Source organism: Oculina patagonica, chromosome 2 (assembly GCF_052425735.1).
Source record: "Oculina patagonica isolate OP01 chromosome 2, crgOcupat, whole genome shotgun sequence".
In the NCBI taxonomy this organism is placed as follows: domain Eukaryota; kingdom Metazoa; phylum Cnidaria; class Anthozoa; order Scleractinia; family Oculinidae; genus Oculina; species Oculina patagonica.
In genome coordinates this window covers 37,927,371-37,946,967 of record NC_135759.1, presented here as the reverse complement: position 1 = coordinate 37,946,967, position 19,597 = coordinate 37,927,371, and the positions used below count along the sequence as shown (strand labels likewise).

Below are 19,597 nucleotides of genomic sequence, written 5' to 3'. Positions count from 1 at the left end.
GGTTGTTGACTGTTCTTCTGCTTGACAAGAAAGTAGCATTTCTTCAGAAATTGTCACAGGTGATGAAGGAAATTGTCAATATGTAAGCAGAAGGGGAGTGTAGACATGTGCGCTGTGACACGATAACAGAAGACGTCATTTGATGACATTTTCTCTTTTGTTAGTTATGTAAACATTCTTACAAGAGCTTATTCAATTCTACTTCCGTGATGCTGCCGTGTTGTTATCCTTTGTTTCCTCTAAATATAAAACCGTTTGATTTTATATAACCATTATTTTGGATTGTTTGGATTGATATTGCTTAAACGACCAAAAACCGGGCAAGTGATGAAGACTGTTCTACAAGAAAAATTGTTTTCAGGGGTAACAACCTGTATGCGTCAGCAAGGCTCTTTAATGTGGAAGTACTTCAAGAAACACATTAATTAGATCTAAAGAATAGATCGCCAAATTTTTGTTTGTTTCCACCACGCCAGATATCATTTATTTGTTTCAGCGGGAAAATCCCTCTACCTCATCTCGCCCCTCACATCGGTGATATCTTAATATCCATGACTCACAAATTAAAAAGACTCTCGAAAGTCACAAAAGGATCAAATAAAGGCGCCTTATCGGATTAAGTAGCTGTCAAGCCAAACGCTGGGATTCAGTTGACCCCTGACCATGCTGACTAATGTTTCATGCAGTTGATCACAGACGCAGTCGTCCTTCGATTCTAAACATGAAGATTAACGTAGTACTGATGCCGCTTCTGTTTGTCTTCTGCGATGAAATTCTAACTTCAAATGCCATTGTACTTCCAAATTTTTATCCTTTTGGACAAAGCGAAGGCGACCTGCTTCTTCCACCAAATGACGACCAGAGTTCTGGGACGATACCGATATCGATTCCATTTCCTTTCTTTGACCGGAATCACAATTCTTTGTTTGTAAGTATACAATTTTGATTGAATACCCTAAATGAGTTGGCGTCGATACAGAGGGAATAGCAGAAAAGCTTATTAATTACATTAATGTTTTCATCGCTTTAGAGACCTTGAGAGGTTTTTGGTTCTGTTCTGCGTGTAAAGTGGTCGCTCGATATATCAAAACCAGTCTAAAACCTTGACAACAGATTTATAGTAAGCTTAATACTTTTGGGGACTACTTAGTACATCTTGGAAACCCAAACGGCAATAGGCATTTGAAGGCTATAAATATCTGCAGCTACAGGCCTTTTTGTAACTGGCTTTATATAGAGAAGTAGCTTTGTGGAAGGATCTTGCATTGTAATGAAAATTACTAGAATGGCATCAGTTTTCTCAGTGGGAATATTATGCTTCAACGAAGTAGGACGTTTATATAGAACAAAAAACAGTCAAGTTATTTAACATGTCTGAATAATTTCTATTTAGAATATTGAAAGGTCCTATATTTCCGCTTGGAGCTTTCGATTCTGCCAAGAAAACGTGCGAACAGAACATCATTCCATAAAAATATAAAACACAACGGGGAATTGACCCTGTCGGTTTCAAGTAACCTTTGAATCCTTAAATTAGTGCTATCACTTAGCTTCCGCGTGACCAGCAATTCGCTACTCTTCCAATTGCAAATGCTGGTGGTGAGCAAAATTGCCAGTTGAGAGCCATGTCAAGCTGTATATCTAATTTGCTCAGTTTGATCATGCGGGGGGGGGGGGGGGGGGGCAATTTGGGAAGCAGAAAATGTCCTCTTCTTTATCTTCACAGGTAGATTTTTTAGCAATTAAACGTAGTAACGCTTGCGAAGGTTGTGTAAAGCTGCACAGTATTCCTGGAATTGCAATCTATTGTCAAACTGCCGAGAATATATCGTATCACCTTACCTTAAAAAAATTCGTAATAAGCCAAGCTTGTCTATTGCCCTGATTTCTTCGCACAATCACTGCCTTGGTATCGCCGGATTTTTGACCGAATTTGGGAATGGTAAAAACCCAACATGTAGGGAATTTCGGCTGCATCTCAGGTTCGTTTGATTATGACATGGGTATTTTAGCTAGCTCGACTGCAAAGATACGAACCATGGCTCGTCCGAACGAGCCTGGTGTGCCGCCACAGCGTCTCCAAAGAATACCTTAAAAGAAGCTACGTTACGGACAACACATTTAAAAAAAAAAAAATTCGCACAGTTTTTCAAATTTTTCGTTCGAAATTTTTCTTAATCTTTATCAGTCGAAACCATTCTTGGTTATTTTTTACCTTTTTATTACTCCTTTGTTGTTTTTCTATGTCCCTGGCTTCCTTGCAGTGGTTATTTGCTACGTTACGGTAAATCGGCTTTAGTTTATTTTCCGTATTCAGATGCCAATAAGGAAATTAATGTGTTGCGTGACGACCAAGTATTAAGCTGCATAAGGAGCCATAATCGATTAAAGCTTCTGGCTGCTTTAACTATTATCAACCTTGAAATCCGCCCGGTCACTTTTGGCATCCCCGTCCCACCTCCATCCAAAAAGGGATAACTCTCCCTTTGACTGAATTCATTCCTTCAGGTCAACACCAATGGTGTAATTTCTTTCCTGGTGCAAGTTTCACAATACACACCAGATGCTTTCCCTCTTGGTGATAATCGTCGACTGGTGGCGCCATTTTGGGCTGATGTTAATACAGGCATTGGAGGAGACGTGTTCTACAGAGAAACCACAGATCCTAATCTACTTCAACAAGCCAGTGATGACGTCACAGCTACTTTTGTGGATCAACGAAAATTCAAAGCCACGTGGTTATTAATTGCCACGTGGTACGAAGTGGCTTTCTATGGCGCTGGTGGAAATTACACAAATAAGGTAAGGACTTTGGTGATGTTAAATGTGTGCCTTTTGTTTATGGATGAAATTGATGGTATCATTTTGCTTCAAATTTTCACAAACCTTTAGTAAAACTATAAACCCCCGCCCAAAAGTCTCAAAATCGCAAATTGAAGTCATTTTTAATCCAAGTATCTGTGCACCGCTTTCCTTATCCTTCTTTTCTCTTTTATTTTAAGAGGAACAATTTCCAAGCGGTTCTTATAACAAATGGAAGACATTCTTTTGTAATCTTCAATTACAACAAGATCACGTGGACAACTGGTACTGCCAGCTCAGGGAGCAACACAGGACTTGGAGGTACTCCAGCACAGGTATGCCAATTTTTTGTTCACTCGATACTAATTGCATGATGTACTCTTGCACTGTGTACAATATACTCTTGAACTTTATCCTTGTTTCCATATCACTCCAAAAAAAATTAGAGGAGCATCAAAATTATCGTATTTTTTTAGGAGTTGATAGTAGTTTGGAACTGAACATCAGCCGAACAACCGACCAATCGACCGACCGACCGACAAATCAAGCGAACAAGCAAACAACCCATCCAACCACCCATACACGCACGCACCCACGCACCTACCTACCCTACTCACCAACCAACCCACCCACCAACCAACCGACCAACAAACAAATAAAAAAACAGCAACAACAAAAACTAATGAATTTATAAACAAAACAAAAATTTATCCATTTATTGATGAGTGGCACAAATCTATCTCACTTTCAGGCAGGCTTCAATGCAGGTGACGGTAGACGATATTTTAGTATCCCGGGGTCTCGTACCCATCAAGTTCTCAACCTTCCTAGCAAGTCTAATGTGGGGAAGCCCGGTCGGTGGATGTTCCGTATTGACAGCGCGAAGATCGAGGCTGGTGGCTGCAACACAAAAGGTGAGAGCTGTTTTTAGTAGGCAGGAGGAAAAACCAAATGGTCAGCCTCCCACATGTTGGAATAATTTTAAACAAGTTTATGTTTAATGACAATTTCTATGTATACGATATAACAGCAGGCGAAAAAAAATCTTCAAAAAAAAAACATATGAGTTTAAGTTTGAAAAACATGCTTCGGATGGTCTACAGTCTCTTGCCCAGTTTCCGGCCACTTTAGTTTGTAATCGCTATAACTTCTCATTTATACACGGAAAGTTACTCATTTTTTGTTCAAAGACAGTTCATCTACTTACCTTTAAAATGTACAAAAATTGGCTGTGCACGACAAGTATTAAAGAAATTATGCAATTTTTCGCAGAACTAGTATGTTGCCCAGTTTCCGGCCAGGTGGTCCAGTTTCCGGCCGTCGAACTAAAACACATTTTTCCCTACAACCGCTCGACTTAAACCGACTTGTAAGTCCCTTGGCAAACGAAAAGTAAGTTTCAATATCAGTTTATTCGAATTTGCTTTCTCGCCTGCCGTTTTATGGAATATTTCTTCGTCAATGACCCGTTACCTTTTCTTTCGCTTATTAGGATGCATTGGCAGTGTATACATATAAATGTTGTAGTCTATCACGCTATGCTTGCTTTAGCCGCTTTTGTACTCTTTGCTAAATTTTTATTTCATAAATTTCTTGAGCAGGAGATACTAAAATTCAGTTATTTCACTTAATAAAAATGCTTTTGAACAATGTGCTACTCGGTGGCCGGAAACTGGCACAGCGAGTCCAAATCTTTGTTAAAACTCTGACTTCTGAAATTCAGAAACAGCTGAATTCTGGCTTGTGATGACAGAACCCCTAATCACTTTCATCTTAAATCTAAATTCTGGCAAAAAATTACGAAGCTTCCTACGAAACGAGCTCTTGGTTTATGTACGGTAGCTTTGATGTGCAGTGAAAAGCGCAAAAATTAGTCGTCTAACGTTTACTCACGTAAACAAAGCTCGACCTTACTCGTCCGTTTCTTGACCAAAAAGCCTGCCAGAACCATCAATTTGTAGCGGAAATGTTCCTTTTTCTGTAGGAAAGCTTCGGTGGACGAAAATAAAACATAACTACGAAAATAACCGACGAATGCATTTTTTGGCCGGAAACTGGTACCGGCCGGAAACTGGGCAACAGACTGTACATCTATCTTCAGCTTCGAATGCAAATTAGACTGCTAGTCGGCGTTTGCGAGAAAAGTTAAGCGCAATGGTTAGCCATGTGTTTGGGCCTTAACCTTCATCCTTGCTGCTAGCTAAGAACAACTCGTACGCGTTTTGTCCACGTAAGACTAGCAGGATGTCAAAAGGACTATTTCCAGGACTACAAATAATCGCGATTTGAATTATGGAACTGGAACCGTGTTTAGCTGAGGGCGCCGGCATATTCCTTCATTGTTCCTTCTATAGTTGGCAATATACTTAGAGTAATTTCGATTTTACTACAATCCGTACATTCTTTAAATACACGGAGGCTACCTTTATAATTCTTTTTTTCAGGTTCGCTCGTCGTCTCACCACGTTCGGGAATTATGCTTGGTGGTGATAACATATTCATAGCTGGACCTTGCTACCATCCATTGGATCGCATCATTTGTAAATTTGCTGGCGGGAAAGTTACCAACGGAAGTTATATCAGCAACATCCGGGCATCTTGTACCGTGCCCATGCTTTTTGTCACTGGCAGGGTGTCAATCAAAATGTCAGTCAATGGAGGAAATAGTTTCGATTTTCATGGGGTTGTTACAATCGGTAAGATTGCAGCAAATTGTAGAGTTGTTTAAAATCTCACGAGCAACCTACACCAGACTGTACACCAGACTTGGAAAAGAATTCCGACAATAGGTTCAAACGACCAGATAACGCAAGAACAAATGAGTTGTCACTCTGTTGGAGGCCAGGAACCTAGTTAGCCAGCAAAAGGTTGAGCTTAAACTTAACTTAAAGTTAAAATGCAGAGACCGATACAACGTAGAATGATGAAATTTGTTATGTACTAACAATTAGTGTATTAACAATTGTTAGTACTAACAATTAGTGGGGTTGACTGCCAATTGAGAGGTCTAGGTTCTACCCCGGGCTATTATGTTGTGTTTTGTTCCTGGAGAAAGACACTTGGTTCTCCTAGTATCTCTTCATTCCTGTGAATTATGAGTAAATTCTGGGGGTACCCTGCGATAGGCTAGCGTCCCATTTAGGGTCTGGCAGGGGTGGGATGGATATCAATGAGTTTTAGGCTCCGCCGACACGAGGATTGAACCCTGAGTACAAAAGGTGAACTAAAATTTGTCTAATTCATTTTCTTAGATTATATCGACTCTGTCTCTTGCAGTAAAAATCAACAGGAACAGACCTCGAGTTAATAGGCTTACGGCGAACATGTGGTTTGAAGACCGTCAACTGCAGGTCACATGGGATCCAGGCCACCTTGGAAGGGAGAATCAGACAGTGGCTGTTGAACTAGCACGTTTTTCTATGAAGAACGACCACGTGGTCTTTGACAGCATGTTTACTTTAGTGGCAGAGCAGACTAACACTGGAGAGTGTCAGTTCATTGTACCAAAAGGGAAAGGTCAAGGGTAAGAGGTCAATGTTTGGTTATACAGTGGAACCTCGATTTAACAAACCTCTATATTTCGAAGTCCTCGATATAACGAACGATTTTGTTCGTCCCAGAAGTAGCAAAATATCTGGAAAAAAACCTCGAAATAGCAAACACATTTTGCCCTTGGCCCTTCGTTATATCGATAATTTCATTCAGTTTGATAGTGGGGGCGAGGGGGAGGGGGTGGAGAAAAAAGCTGAATTGTGCAAAAAAAAAGTAGGAAAAAAAATCGTACACAAGGAAGCACAGGGAAAAAAAAACACTATTTCAGAACGATAATTTAAACATTGAAAAATTGTTTACCGATCGCGAGGTGGGAGAAGGAGATGAGAAGTAAGTACCTATTGTAACGCGCTGCTCAGTACAGTCGAAGCTCTCTTACGGACACTCTCGTAAGCGGACGGCTCTACTTACGGCCGCCTTGTTTGAAACCCCGTTTTAACTCCCATACAAACTCTGTATTTTTACATTCTCGTAAGCGGACATTCTCACGAAGAACCAGCACGTCAACGGCCAGCTCCAGTTACGGACACTTTTTTCGCGTCCGGAGGGTGTCCGCTTACGAGAGCGTCGACTGTATACTAGCTTATTCTATATGTACCAGGCTGTTGGAAAAAGCAGCTCAATTCTTCCTTTTTCGGGAAGATAGACTTAGGTTCTAAAGGCATCTGGGGCTCTTGCTGAAACACATCACTCTTGATGTCTTAGAGCTCAGAATCCTCACAGTGGTTTCTCTTTAGTTGCTCAGTGCATCCGCGTAAAAATTCGAACTCAGTCCTTCAAAAAGTAAATGCAACATTCACTCGGACTGCAACTTTCGCATCAGTCTAACATTTTGTGGCACAATCATGTGCAGGGTAGGAAAGATGGGCGGGGACGTAGCTGCATTTTTAAATGGTTAGATGCCTTAGATACTTCCTCGTTGATTTGTTTTTGCAATTCTCCAGGGCTAATGTTGGTGACGGCCGCTTCGTTACACTTGTGCAAGTGAAAAAGACTGGTCAAAATCGCGGTAATTCCGCGGCCGACAAAATCTGGAGCGATCTGTTTTCGTGGATAAGTTATGAGTGGGGTCACGAAAGATGCATGGACTGGTACAGAAAACAGCCCAATCCAAAACTATATACAGGTAAACGCACAGCCGGGCTTTCAAGCCGTGATTATGTAGTTGTTTGATGCATCGAAGGGAAGGGATGTTTCTGGAAGGCTACATGTTATAAAGAGTATAAGTAGCATACAGAATGTGCGTCTGTGTTTGTGAACCAATATATAACTGGTGGGTTTTCAATGTGTCTTAGCTCAACATTCACGTTACTCTGTAGTTCCATGCATAGGCGGGTGAAAACGGGACACTTATGTAACCATTGGTGCAATAACAGTTGTGAATCTTGTCAGGAATTGATAAATTAATGGCTTATTTACAGCAATTTGGTGCAAGGGTAATGTAATTAAGATATCAATGCAGATGATGCATCAGTACTGTGGACGGGTATATTTTGCTGCGTTTTTTGCTTGAACGAAAACGGAAAGTTTGGAAACTTTTAAGGAGTTTTACAGCAAGGCGCCCAAAAGTGTGACCACCTTTAATTAATTCACATTCTTTCGTGCAACCACCATCCTATCAGAAGTCAACTGGAACCTGTCCTTGGCTTCTGATTGGATGGTGGTTGCACGAAAGAATGTGAATTAATTAAAGGTGGTCACACTTTTGGGCGCCTTGCTGTAAGGGTGCTACACAGACTAAGAAATATCTAATAATACTGAACGCCTTTCAAAATATTATGCAACGTTGTGTAACTTTTGTTCTTCGTTACACACTTGTCGCAGATGACGCTTCCCTTCTTCCTTGTCCACAAACGTTTCTTCAAGCAATGGCAGACCGTGGACGATTCACGTTGGATGAATATTGCAATCCTGGTGCCGAGGAACACTGTGAGCGTTACCATTATGGAGCCACGCACTGCTTCAGGACAAACAATCCAAGGTAAAAAGTGTGATCTAGACTAACTGAATGTTTTTAATTTATCAAGCGAGTGAATCTACATGAAAAGCAACGAGAAGAGATGAGTGGTACATGCATACATAATTATCGTAGGAATTATCTTTAATTTATTTTTTTAAGGTGGCTTTCAGAATTTCGTTATATAATAATTCGGATAATTATGCAACTAGTTTGATGTTTCTAATATAGAAGCTTTAGCAGAAAGCTATTTAACGGAAAAGAAGCGTCAAATCATCGTCTTTGTCTGAAACCAAAATTGTGCATCTGCACAACTTAAATGATATATGGGCTCAAAGTGCAGCAATTTTTTTTTCTTTTTTTAAAGAAAATGCTTTTTCACAAAGATTGTCTTTTCACTTAAAGTTCGTTATTATGATTTTATTTTTCTTTTAGGCGGACTGAACTGTGTTTTAAAGCAGAACCAAAAAGCTGTAAAAGTTAATCATGAAAGGTTTTCAAACTATTTAATATATTTTTAATTGGTAGTAACGAAGGTGCAGGACAGCAATGCTGCTACAACGAGCAGGGAAACTTAATGGTCGGCGGTCAGAATAATGTAAACGGAGGATCCCTGGATCGATTTCATATTGAAACAGGAGTACCAGTCCTCTCTCATTTCTTTCACGACCTTGTGCCTTATTTGGATTGCTGTCTGTTCTCCGACAACAGTGCAAAGTATTTTGAAAAACGACCTTCAGATGACGGCTCTAATTACGAACCTCCAAGACCAGGTAATCCATAGAATATTCCTTTCTTTCTGTAGTTTAACCAACACGTGTATAAGCACGTTCGTGAAAAAAATTTGCATTGAAAATTGAAGATCAACCTTTCGGAAATAAAAAAAAATGTGTTTTAAAGTTGGATATGAGTTCCATGGATATTACTCATGGCACAAGATAGTTAAAGAAGAATTTAATGTTCTCTCGGCTCGAGGAAGAATGACATTATGAAGCTAGGCCGTATATACCAGGGTTCAAATGTCAAAACTTCACGTACACTAAACACAAAACTCTCAGCTTTGTCTGACTTGAGATAATAAGATAGATAAATCTTTCCGAAATCTTTTCCAATAGTTTACCGTTAAGGTCAAAACACAGTTTGAAAACACTGATTATTATTATCATTATTATTTGCGTTTCATAGCTACTGGTTTCGGCGATCCTCACATGATCACACTAGATGGAGTTGAATACACCTTTAATGGTTATGGCGAGTACCAAATCCTCAATGTAGCTGGTCCTGACTTCAAACTGCAGGGAAGAATGCAGCCCTTGATCAATGATGATGGCAGCAACACTCGTGCTACAATTTATAAAGCGTTTGCAATGAAGGAAAATGACTCCGATGTTGTACAGGTAACTAGTATTGCAATAAAATGAACCAATTAGCAATAAAAACTTCTTTCAGCTAAAACCCGTGGTATTGAATTGTGAGTCATTTCGGAAGAGAAAAACTAAACAGCTGCCATCCATTCAAAAGGTAACAGAATTAAGTGATTTATATAACGAAACCTCCAGATATAAAAAAGTCATCTTGTGTGAAATCGAGCGTCAACTGATATCAGTCGAGCACATTGATTGTCAATGAATATTTTTCCTTTTAGGTCCGCATCAGTGGTCGCAACGAAATAGAAGTGTTGGTGAATGGAAATCTGATGGAATTTGATGAGGAATTGATGATGGATTTTAATGGTGTCATCGTTTTAAAATACAACAATACATCTAAATACTCTACCATATTTAATTCTGGAATATCAGTCACAATTGAGGAAGTTGAGGACCTCTTACAAATGATGCTACTGGTCCCACCAATGTTTAAGGGTGAGTATGCCATTTCATTGTTATTACTGTTCTCGAGTTTGATCGTCTGAAAAGTCATACTATGTAAGGCACGGTTCAGACGCCGTACTTCACATGAGCCGAAGCGAGTAAGATTCATGTGAAATACGTCGTGTGATTGAATTCGGATCGCTTACCGTGCTCTCTTGGTATTGTTTTCTATTTGAAAACTTTGAATATGGTCGCTTTCTATTGGCTCAGAATAAAGGAGGACCTACAGGATAGGATCAAAGAAACTTTTTTACTAACGATTCAAGTCGGATAAGAGTAAATGTGCACAGTCACGCTCCCTATAATTTTTGTTCTGTCTGATTATTTCGCCATATTTTATCGATGTTACAGGGAACACAAGCGGCTTATTAGGATTCTGGGATGAAGATCAAGAAAGGGAATTCCTGCTTCCTAACGGAGCCTTCCTGGACACCAATTCCAGCCAAAGCAGGATTCACTACGAGTTTGGACAGCTATGTAAGTTAAACAATGGAATCCGTCCAAATTTCAGGGATTTCTAGGAAGCTAATTTCTTTCCATTTTGGCATGATTAGGGTACACTGCTTTTTTGCCTTTTAAGACTAATTGACTCATGGCTCCAGGCCCATAACTCCGGTTTCTGTGGTAAGAAGTCGCTAGAAGTACTGTTACTAACCCTGGATGGGATGCTAGTTCAGCGCAGGTTAACGCTCAGCTTTCTTTAAGGTTTCCCCAAGTGTAGGAAAGAAAAGTATCTTAGTGCCTAAGAACTCAACACTGTGACCCGACCAGAGTTCGAATCTGGACGTCTTTGGGTTGATCATGATAGCTTTTTTTATTCACCTCCTTGCAAACTCTTATCGTTCCGGGAGGCCAATTTTGTGTGTTGTCTGCAAAACAAAACTCTTTGCATCTTAAGGGGAAGCCATCAGTGAATGAGGTTTAGTATTTTCAGCTGTATCTAGACAGTATCTTACAAAACTACTTTATGTCATTATTCTCTTCACAGGGGCCACAACTAATAATTACTCGTTATTCACTTACGATGAAGGCACGAACCACTCAACTTATTTCAATGTCGGATACGTGCCGATATTTTTGGATCGGGATGACTTGAAGTTTGATAACGCAACCCTGGGACAGCAGGCTCGTGACGTGTGTGGTGATAACAAACAGTGTCTGTTTGATATTTATACCACTGGAAAGGTCAGCATTGGAGAGGCTTCTAAACAAGCAGTGGAAACTTTTATTGCAGTTATCAATGAAACGGAGACAGGAGGTGAGTAGGCCATCAGGCTTGGGATGGAAACTAATGACAGGCCTTGTCATAATTTTCCAAAGTTTCCTGTACAATTTTGGCAACAATTGTTTGCACTGACAATGCTTGACTTTTATCAATATTCTGACATTAAAAAGTGGACACGTATCAATTCAAACATGGGGCGAAAGAAAGTGTTTGTTTGGGAATCTGTCGCAGAATTATTTCCGTAAAATTTGTTTTTAAATTAAAAGTTATTACATTCTGTAAAGCACTAAGTTTACTGAATATATCTGTGCGAGGGATGCATGCAGTTGCATTTTTTTTTATTTCAATGCAACCGTCCAAGAATTTTCCCGTCAACTTTTGACTTGATCCCAGTTACAAGAAAACGACTTTGAAGCCAACACTGAAAACGTTTGAATTTGTGCACATAAAATTCTTGCAGGCTGTATACCAATTGAGAACATACTGCAAAATGGCTCAATGCAAAGAAATGATTCTAAAGATGGAGGAATAGTCTACAAATTCCACTGTAATAAAGGTTTCCGTCTGAACGGCCCTGCTGTCATTCGATGTTTCCAAGGACGGTGGAACGGCTCTAAACCAAGCTGTGAGCCAAAAGGTTAGTGATTTTCTTCCAAATAATAACATAAAGTAAAGGGGAACATAGGTGAATAAAAAAGTATGCGTTGTGGCGACCCACACTGCTCGGCATCCCCCACCTTCAGCTGAAACGCATTCCTTCTTTCGGGGCCTATTCCAGTAAGTATTAGTTTAGGTGCATGGGCGACCCTAGCAGCCCCAGAGTGAAAACACTATGGGGATTCCGGGTAACAAAAGGCTAGAAAAGCATCAGTTGGACCTGTCACGGATCCTCCATATCCAAGCGGACGCAGATTCAGCAGTCTCTTGCAGCTGTCTATTTACAGGACCACCTTGCTCTGGGAGCAACCCCGACATCGGTCAGAAAACGAATAGCAGACCTGCCAGCAAAACCACAGCATCATTCCTCAACTGGATAAACACAGCATGTCCACCCACAATCTTCACACTAACTCCTCACATTTGCATACTGGGGCCCAGTTGTTCGAAGAACGGATGCGCTATTCGCTGGATAAATCGCTATCCAGTGATCTGATTCAATGCTGACAAAACATGCTACGCTATCCACTTGATAGCGGTTTATCCGGGCACAGTTGTTCAAAGGGCGGGTAACACTATCCGTTGAATGACTCGCTATCCAGTGGATAGTGTAGCCCTTGCGTTTATATGCCCACCCTAAATCCCATACGAAGTTGTATAGGCCCAGCGCTTTTAACCGGAGTTTTACGGTATCATTTTGTTCTTCTTACGTATACATTACACCACTATAAAGCAACCTGGCTTGGGAAACCCATAACATATGATGATCTCTCCTTATTTCAACTTACCACCTTAGCATTTTCCACTATGCAGGAATTCAGGTTATACTGATGATTTATTAGGTAGCATCACAACAACTTACTTTATTTGCCTATTTTTTTTTTCAGTTGCAGATGTTGTATCCAATAGCACACCATGGTATATATTCGCTGCTGTTTCAGCTGCAGCCATGTTTGTAGTCGTCGCAGCAATCATTGTGGTCAGCTGTTTTCTTAAAGACAGGCGCAAAAATCGCAAACGTGATAAAAATCAGGCGAACTCACAAGATGGAAAGGGGATTAAGGAAGACTTAGTCTTCGTTGGCTCTTTTAGCAACCCTGCATTTGCTGCATCGTCCAGTGACCTAAAGTCAGAAGGCTTACGTTACGAGATTTGGCCAGTCAGAGAGCTCTAATAGAAAAAAGCTATAGCGAAGAGAGTTCTTCATTTTCTTATTGTGGTCGAAAAACTGTACATAGTTGAAATGGAAGACAGACTTACAATCTTTTAAGTTGTTAATTTATTGTTTACTTTAGAAGACGTTCATCTTCTGTGTTTACTGAAAGCTTATGAAAACAATTCGTTAGCTATGTTATCTTAGTTTTAAATAACAGTCGTCCCCATTTCAAGTGCGTGAATTCGTTGTTCTGATTGGTTTTAATATAATATTCTATTACGTGGCTTTGTTTAACCTTCTTTTTTTTAGGTTTTTTGGATCGTATGGTTTTTGTTGTTAGATAAGTCATTGAATGAAAGACTCGGGCTTATAAAACGGACGATCTAATGAATGAACGAACGAAGTCAAAAAAACTTTAGTTAGATTTTAATCGAATTAACCCTTAAACGGAAAGAGAACCACTTTTCAAACCTGGGCGCTTCCTCGATGTTACCTTTCTTCCAGACTCCGCTGCTACTGGTCGGTGACATGGAGCGGGGGACTTATTTCGAGCCAGCCTTCCCTCAGGCGCCTCGATTTTCTGCAACAAAACGAGAGAAAAAACGAGGCAGATTTCGAGCCGCATGGGTCCTAATAACCAGTGCCAAGAAACCTACACGACCAGGAACATTAAAATCTAAGAGTTTGTATATAGTTTACCTTTTATTCAGTTCTTGTTCCTGAAATGAGTATTTTCCTTTCATTTAGTGTTTTTCAGTTCTAAATATCGGTAAATCCCCATGTGTATTTAAAATAACCGGCACGCATACATGCATGCACAGGCGATGACGCTTTACAATGATCCCAGAAATTGCATTTTTCTTATTCATTTTAATTTTTATTTGCCTTGACTACAAAACGAACCTCCAATACATTACAAACTTACAGTATGATACGATAAATACATTAAATCATTATGAACTTCGTCATTTAGCAACAGAAAGGCCCAGGATTGATTTCCACACCTAGTCGATACTGAAGATTGTGTGACACTACCGTATTGAAATGGTCTGAAATACCGCTTACTAGAAATAGGGTAGAAGTTCTTTCTTAATTTCTTAATTCTGGCTTCTCGTACAAATAGGAATACGGATACCGTCACTGTGTGGTTTTTAATGGCTTGAGATAAATACCCGAATAAATATTATCAAAAGCAGTAAAATGAAGATGGCGAGTCGCGAAGGAAAAAGAAAAGAAAATTAACTTAAACTTAAATATTATCGACAACAATGCACGTCAAAGCAAACAAAGATTTCAGATAGCTCACCTTTGCAATCTAATCAAGATACTGCTGCCATCGGTCTCCCTTTTGGAAAGGTTTCAAAAGTTATGACACTAACCGGCCTTCACTCGTCAAATTCAAGCCATCACGTATGCCGACTTCGAATACACGTATAACGGTAGAAAAGTTCTTTAAGCGAGCTCACAATTATCCAGTACATCGATCATTCTCCCTTGAACCCAAAACTCTGTTTAACTGTACGTTAGAAATCAAACGCGTTTTGCCGATGGATGCTCTTAAAGTTGATTCAGTACTCATGACAATCAAAGATGGCGTACCAAAACTGAGTAAACAACAAAGTGCCTAGTTCCCAGTGCTACTCGGTTGGAGTAATCGTAACATTGCCCGTCCACGGGCCACAGCATATAGGCGTTGCGTCACCGCCTAAAAAGCAACAATTCACTAATGAGCGATTTGAAATTAAAACAGATTACTGTCTTCGCCTGAATAAAAGTAGTTGTTAGAAAGCTACAAAGTGATGAGAGTATTTCACTAATAAACAAACAGGCAAAAGCACCGGCGAGTGTTTTTCTTTACACCTCTTTCGTGCTTTTTGTTGTCACTTCTTTAGTTGCTTTCGGTGAGACAATTAAGACACTTGAAATGTAAATGTTTTAATTTATTTTAGCTACCCGAAATCGTGTTAAACGTTCAGCGCAACGTTCCTAATTAACTTTGCTGAGCCGTTAGTATCAATTTTGCGACTGTATTTCGATTTACATATCGCATTTTCACCATTGCCAACCCTCGATTAACATCTTGATCTGTGTTGTACAACACTATCGAGAAGAAGATTAAACAGCATTAAAGACCAGTCCTGTGTGTGAGTCCTGGGTTTGTCCGAATTCCAATTGCCACAGATTCCCGTGTACAGGAGATCGTGATGACGAGTTTTCATCCCTGCAGCAAGTGAGTGCTCAAGATTTAATTTCCCCAAGTTGTGTTATTGTCCACCGTAAAAGTCCAGTTTCCAATACCCGTCCCGACAGCGAAAAGCTATCGTCACAAATTTTAATCCTTTATAAACTTAGGCTTTGTCCTCACTTGACCGTTCACGATGATATGGATCCGGTCCCAAAGTTGGATCAAATAGACCTTTCGAATTCATTCACACGAGACCTGTCTATCCGGTCCCAATTCCGGTCCCGATGACGGGTTCCGTGTGAACACCTCGACCAGTCCATTGAGGTATCAGCTGCGTTATTTTGGCTATATTCACAACGAGCCGGTCCAAAAAAGGATTCGTTCGGAGACAGTTTGCTTGCTTGCACTTGAGACTGGTCCGTGTGAACATAAACCACTAATATATTCAGTGATAATTATATTGCTGCATTTTTCACGTTCTGTTCTGACTTATAATACTTATTGATTGTCTTCTAGGAATTAGTTTCCGAAAATCTGATTTTTAAAATCGACGTGGATATGTTGCAGATTAAAATGGTTTTCAGGTTAAATCCGTATCCAGCCTAGATAACATTACAAGGAGTTCTCTTCAGCTTGAAACAGATTAAACTAGGTCCGGTTGAAAACGGATTTAACCTGAAAACCAATTTAATTTCCAATAGATATGCCACAGATTGCCTTCGTTTATCAGGAATAAATTAAATCGGGGAATAGAAAGCGTTTCTATTTTACGGACGCTTACCTCATTTTCGTGATGATTGACAATCATTTTTGCTGCAAGTATCCAAACAAGCTTCACAAATCAAAATAGCTTTCTCTACAGTGCCTTTGGAAAACAACTTGAATTCCAAATCAAACTTTGTAACTTTCGTCACGTTTTTAGTCCCAAGCCTGCGTTGGCGGCTTTGTTTGTCGCAAACACTCACGGTGCTTTAATATGTGCGCCGGAATGGCTTATTTATTTATGGTTTCTTTTAAAATCCAATTTGACACCGCTGTAAGCTATTGTGTGCCTTTATAATAAGACATTCATCAAGCAACAAGGTTTCGTACTCCAGCATTGCAGGCATTCATTGTCCAGTATACTGCGCAAACATATTCAGGGAGGTGAATTATCTTTACAAATTGGAAACTACCGCTGGTGTTTTCTTTTTATAAACGATACAAACCTCATCTTTTTTATTTTCAGTAGGTATAGAATGGGGTTGGGGAGGTACGCATTTGACAATCTAACCGAAAAGTTTCCTTGGATTATTGAGATAAACAACGTAAAAGAGCTATGACTGACAAATCCTTGCAATCTTTTATGTTTTTTGTTAGTCTCTACTGAACTTGTGTAACTGTTGACAAGATGACACATACCTTATCCTTCAGATTTTTCAATAAAATGTACTGAAAAAAGACAAAATGGAATGATCTTGGCGTCCTTTTCACTAAAAGAGTAACCCATACAACGCGGAAAGCAAGTTCATAAACTTTTGATTTAGATCCGGAAACTCGTTTACCACTTTTCTGGGCGATAAAATGACAATTTTTAAGTAGGATTTAAAGGGTGACTGAGAAACAATTTTTGTATAGGCGGCAACTGAAATGCAGTTTTCCATTGGACGAGATCGTATCACGTGACGCGCTATATAACAAAACTATATATCACCCTAGGATGACTCAACAACTCCTTCGGCGACAACAGGGTGCATGAACCTTGGATTTGCACGTGATCAGGAAGTGCGGCTGGAAACCACGGTATGAACGCGAAGCAATTCGAAGTTTTGGATAAACGCTAAGCTTTTATTCATCTTTTTTTTTTTCGTACTCTGGAGTCAACAGTTCAAATATAAAAAAAAAATCGCACATGCAAAATTTTCGTTTGATTCAAAACTGAAAGAATACATCTCAATGCTAATTCGAAAGCTCAAAGTACCGCCAATTGTTAACAAATTCAATGAATAAATTCATGTCGTTTTCGACCCAAGGACAATTTAAGTGTTGAATGAAGAATGCAGCAAAGCGTTTAATTGATGTTGAGGGGTATAACAAAACACTTAATGACTGCCCAAGCGGGAAACAACTAGTTTTGTTTCCCTTGGGGCCAGTCATTTAGTGCTTCCCCCAGCACCGGAGTAACGAGCGTCTCAGATTGTGCTCGTCCATGCGCTGATTTACATCTAAGTTCTCCGTATCAAGATTTGACTGACAACAGTTATTTTTTACAAGGATCACTACTGGCTTTACCACACCAGATATTTGATTTACCTTTTCGCTGTCAATCTATGCGTTAACTACGTGAGTCCCACATGGCCCCACAACATGACGCTCTTGACTCGACCGTGCTCCCAAGCCCCTACCTGCTGGGAGAGGTGTCCATTCTATCACTTTATCTTGTCTAAAATGGCGTGAATCCCGACCAGAAGTAAGTGTGAACCCTTCTCTTACACTTAGGCAGAATCCCGGCTTTTAGCGGAGCTTTTGGTGGAACATTTAGAATTCTGCAAAGCGCACGGAAAGACCAAAAGAAACACACACTTGTGAATTTTCATGTACTAAACAATTGAACCTGTCTTGCACCTCTTTGTCTCTATAGTGCTTGCATGCCAATACTGAAAAGATAATTTGCACTTGTGCTTGTCCACGCGCTGGTGTAAATGCCTCAGTGTATAAAACCTACATAACTTGCATCAGACAAGTGGCATTGGAATTTGTTAACTTCATTATTAGGTGTTACACTAGATAACAGGCTCAAGTTTGATGCCCACATCGCGGACATTTGTCGTAAAGTAGGAGGACAAGTGAATTCCCTGAATAGGCTAAAAAATATTCCACCTTGTAAGACCAAAGAAGCACTCTACCGCGCCTTTATTTTCCCTTATTTTACTTATTGCAGCCAAGTCTGGCACCACTGCGGGACCAGAAACGCTAACAAGCTAGAAAAAGTTAACGAGCGTGCACTTAGATTAATTTATAAAGATAATTCTACATCATATCAGACTTTGTTAGAGTGGATAGGTCTTAACAACACTTTAGAAACTCGTAGGATACAGGACATGTTAATTACCATAAACAGCTGTTTTCAGGGTAGAGCCCCTGTAAAAATTGGACGTCTCATAAATGTGAGAAGTAGCAGTTACAATTTGCGAGGTGCAAATGTCTTGACATTACCTAAGGCAAATAGTACCAAATACGGACTTAAACGTTTCAGTTATTACGCCGCAAAACAATGGAACGGACTTCCCGAGAACGTACGCTGCCTAGCTGGCACCAAAGATTTTATACGCAACATTCGAAATTTAACGTTTTAAATTGTAAGTTTTTATTTTTTAGGACTTTTTATAGCGATGTTAATCAATCAAGGGTGTTTTAATTTTTTATATTTGTAATCATGTTAATTATATTATCTATAGTAGCTAGCATTTTTATATTGTATATATTTTAATTAATTTAGATTTTAGTTTTTAATTTCGTGAAATAACTGTAAACTAGCCGTAAAGCTAAGATTATTTTACGCTAATAAAGTATCTATCTATCTATCTTCAAACTGTTGGTTTAGACCCCGTCCACACTGACCCGGGTAAATTTGAAAACGCATTTTTTTCTCGGTCACCGAAAACGGTACTTTTCAAAAACCCTCTCCTTAGTGGGTAATTTGGAAAATGCCGGCTAGGTGGTGTAGTGTGGACGGCGAAAACGGGCGAAATCGGGACTTTTTGAAAACGCTAATGTTCTCGTTGTAACTCAACGTGCGATGAAGGGTATCTTTTTCAATTTTACCCGGGTTAATGTGGACGGAAAACACTTTACACGGCGTTTTCAAATCTACAAAGGTTAATGTGGACGGGGCCTTAGAATAATGATTTTTTTTTCTCTTGTACAAAAGCTTAATGAACAAGAAAAACAAGAAGCTTAAAGAGGTAACACACAAGTCCACGTTTTGTTGGTACATCCACATTTGAACAAAATCCTGCTCAGGCTTAAAAATGTTTGTTTTGTTCAGAGGGCTGAATGAAATTAACTCAAACCCGAGTTTTCCCGATGGCATGTCTCCCGCACTTTGACAAATTATTGTTGGGTTTGCAATTTTCAATTTGATGTCAAAACTCAACTCCAAAAAAACTTCAGTGACATGAAAAAAGTCGTTTTCAGGTCAAAAATCTTTATT

At 39.6% G+C, this 19,597-nt stretch overlaps 1 protein-coding gene across 3 annotated transcripts in view; it reads left to right on the top strand.

The window, feature by feature from the left end:
* LOC144644620 (sushi domain-containing protein 2-like) overlaps positions 1-14,006 on the top strand; it is a 33,751-nt gene extending 19,745 nt beyond the window's left edge. The window contains exons 1-15 of one of the 3 annotated variants that reach the window (XM_078504146.1): positions 657-928; positions 2,509-2,802; positions 3,003-3,137; positions 3,554-3,716; positions 5,247-5,498; positions 6,079-6,325; positions 7,299-7,480; positions 8,179-8,335; positions 8,840-9,084; positions 9,497-9,708; positions 9,957-10,173; positions 10,534-10,659; positions 11,171-11,440; positions 11,868-12,044; positions 12,952-14,006. In XM_078504146.1, coding sequence (XP_078360272.1) covers positions 674-928; positions 2,509-2,802; positions 3,003-3,137; positions 3,554-3,716; positions 5,247-5,498; positions 6,079-6,325; positions 7,299-7,480; positions 8,179-8,335; positions 8,840-9,084; positions 9,497-9,708; positions 9,957-10,173; positions 10,534-10,659; positions 11,171-11,440; positions 11,868-12,044; positions 12,952-13,238 — 3,219 coding nt within the window. In that variant the 5' untranslated portion in view covers positions 657-673 and the 3' untranslated portion in view covers positions 13,239-14,006. Of the gene's footprint in view, positions 1-656; positions 929-2,508; positions 2,803-3,002; positions 3,138-3,553; positions 3,717-5,246; positions 5,499-6,078; positions 6,326-7,298; positions 7,481-8,178; positions 8,336-8,839; positions 9,085-9,496; positions 9,709-9,956; positions 10,174-10,533; positions 10,660-11,170; positions 11,441-11,867; positions 12,045-12,951 lie in introns of those variants that run through there. The other 2 variants (XM_078504147.1, XM_078504149.1) reach the window with 2 other exon arrangements.
* The last annotated feature ends 5,591 nt before the right edge of the window (positions 14,007-19,597 follow it).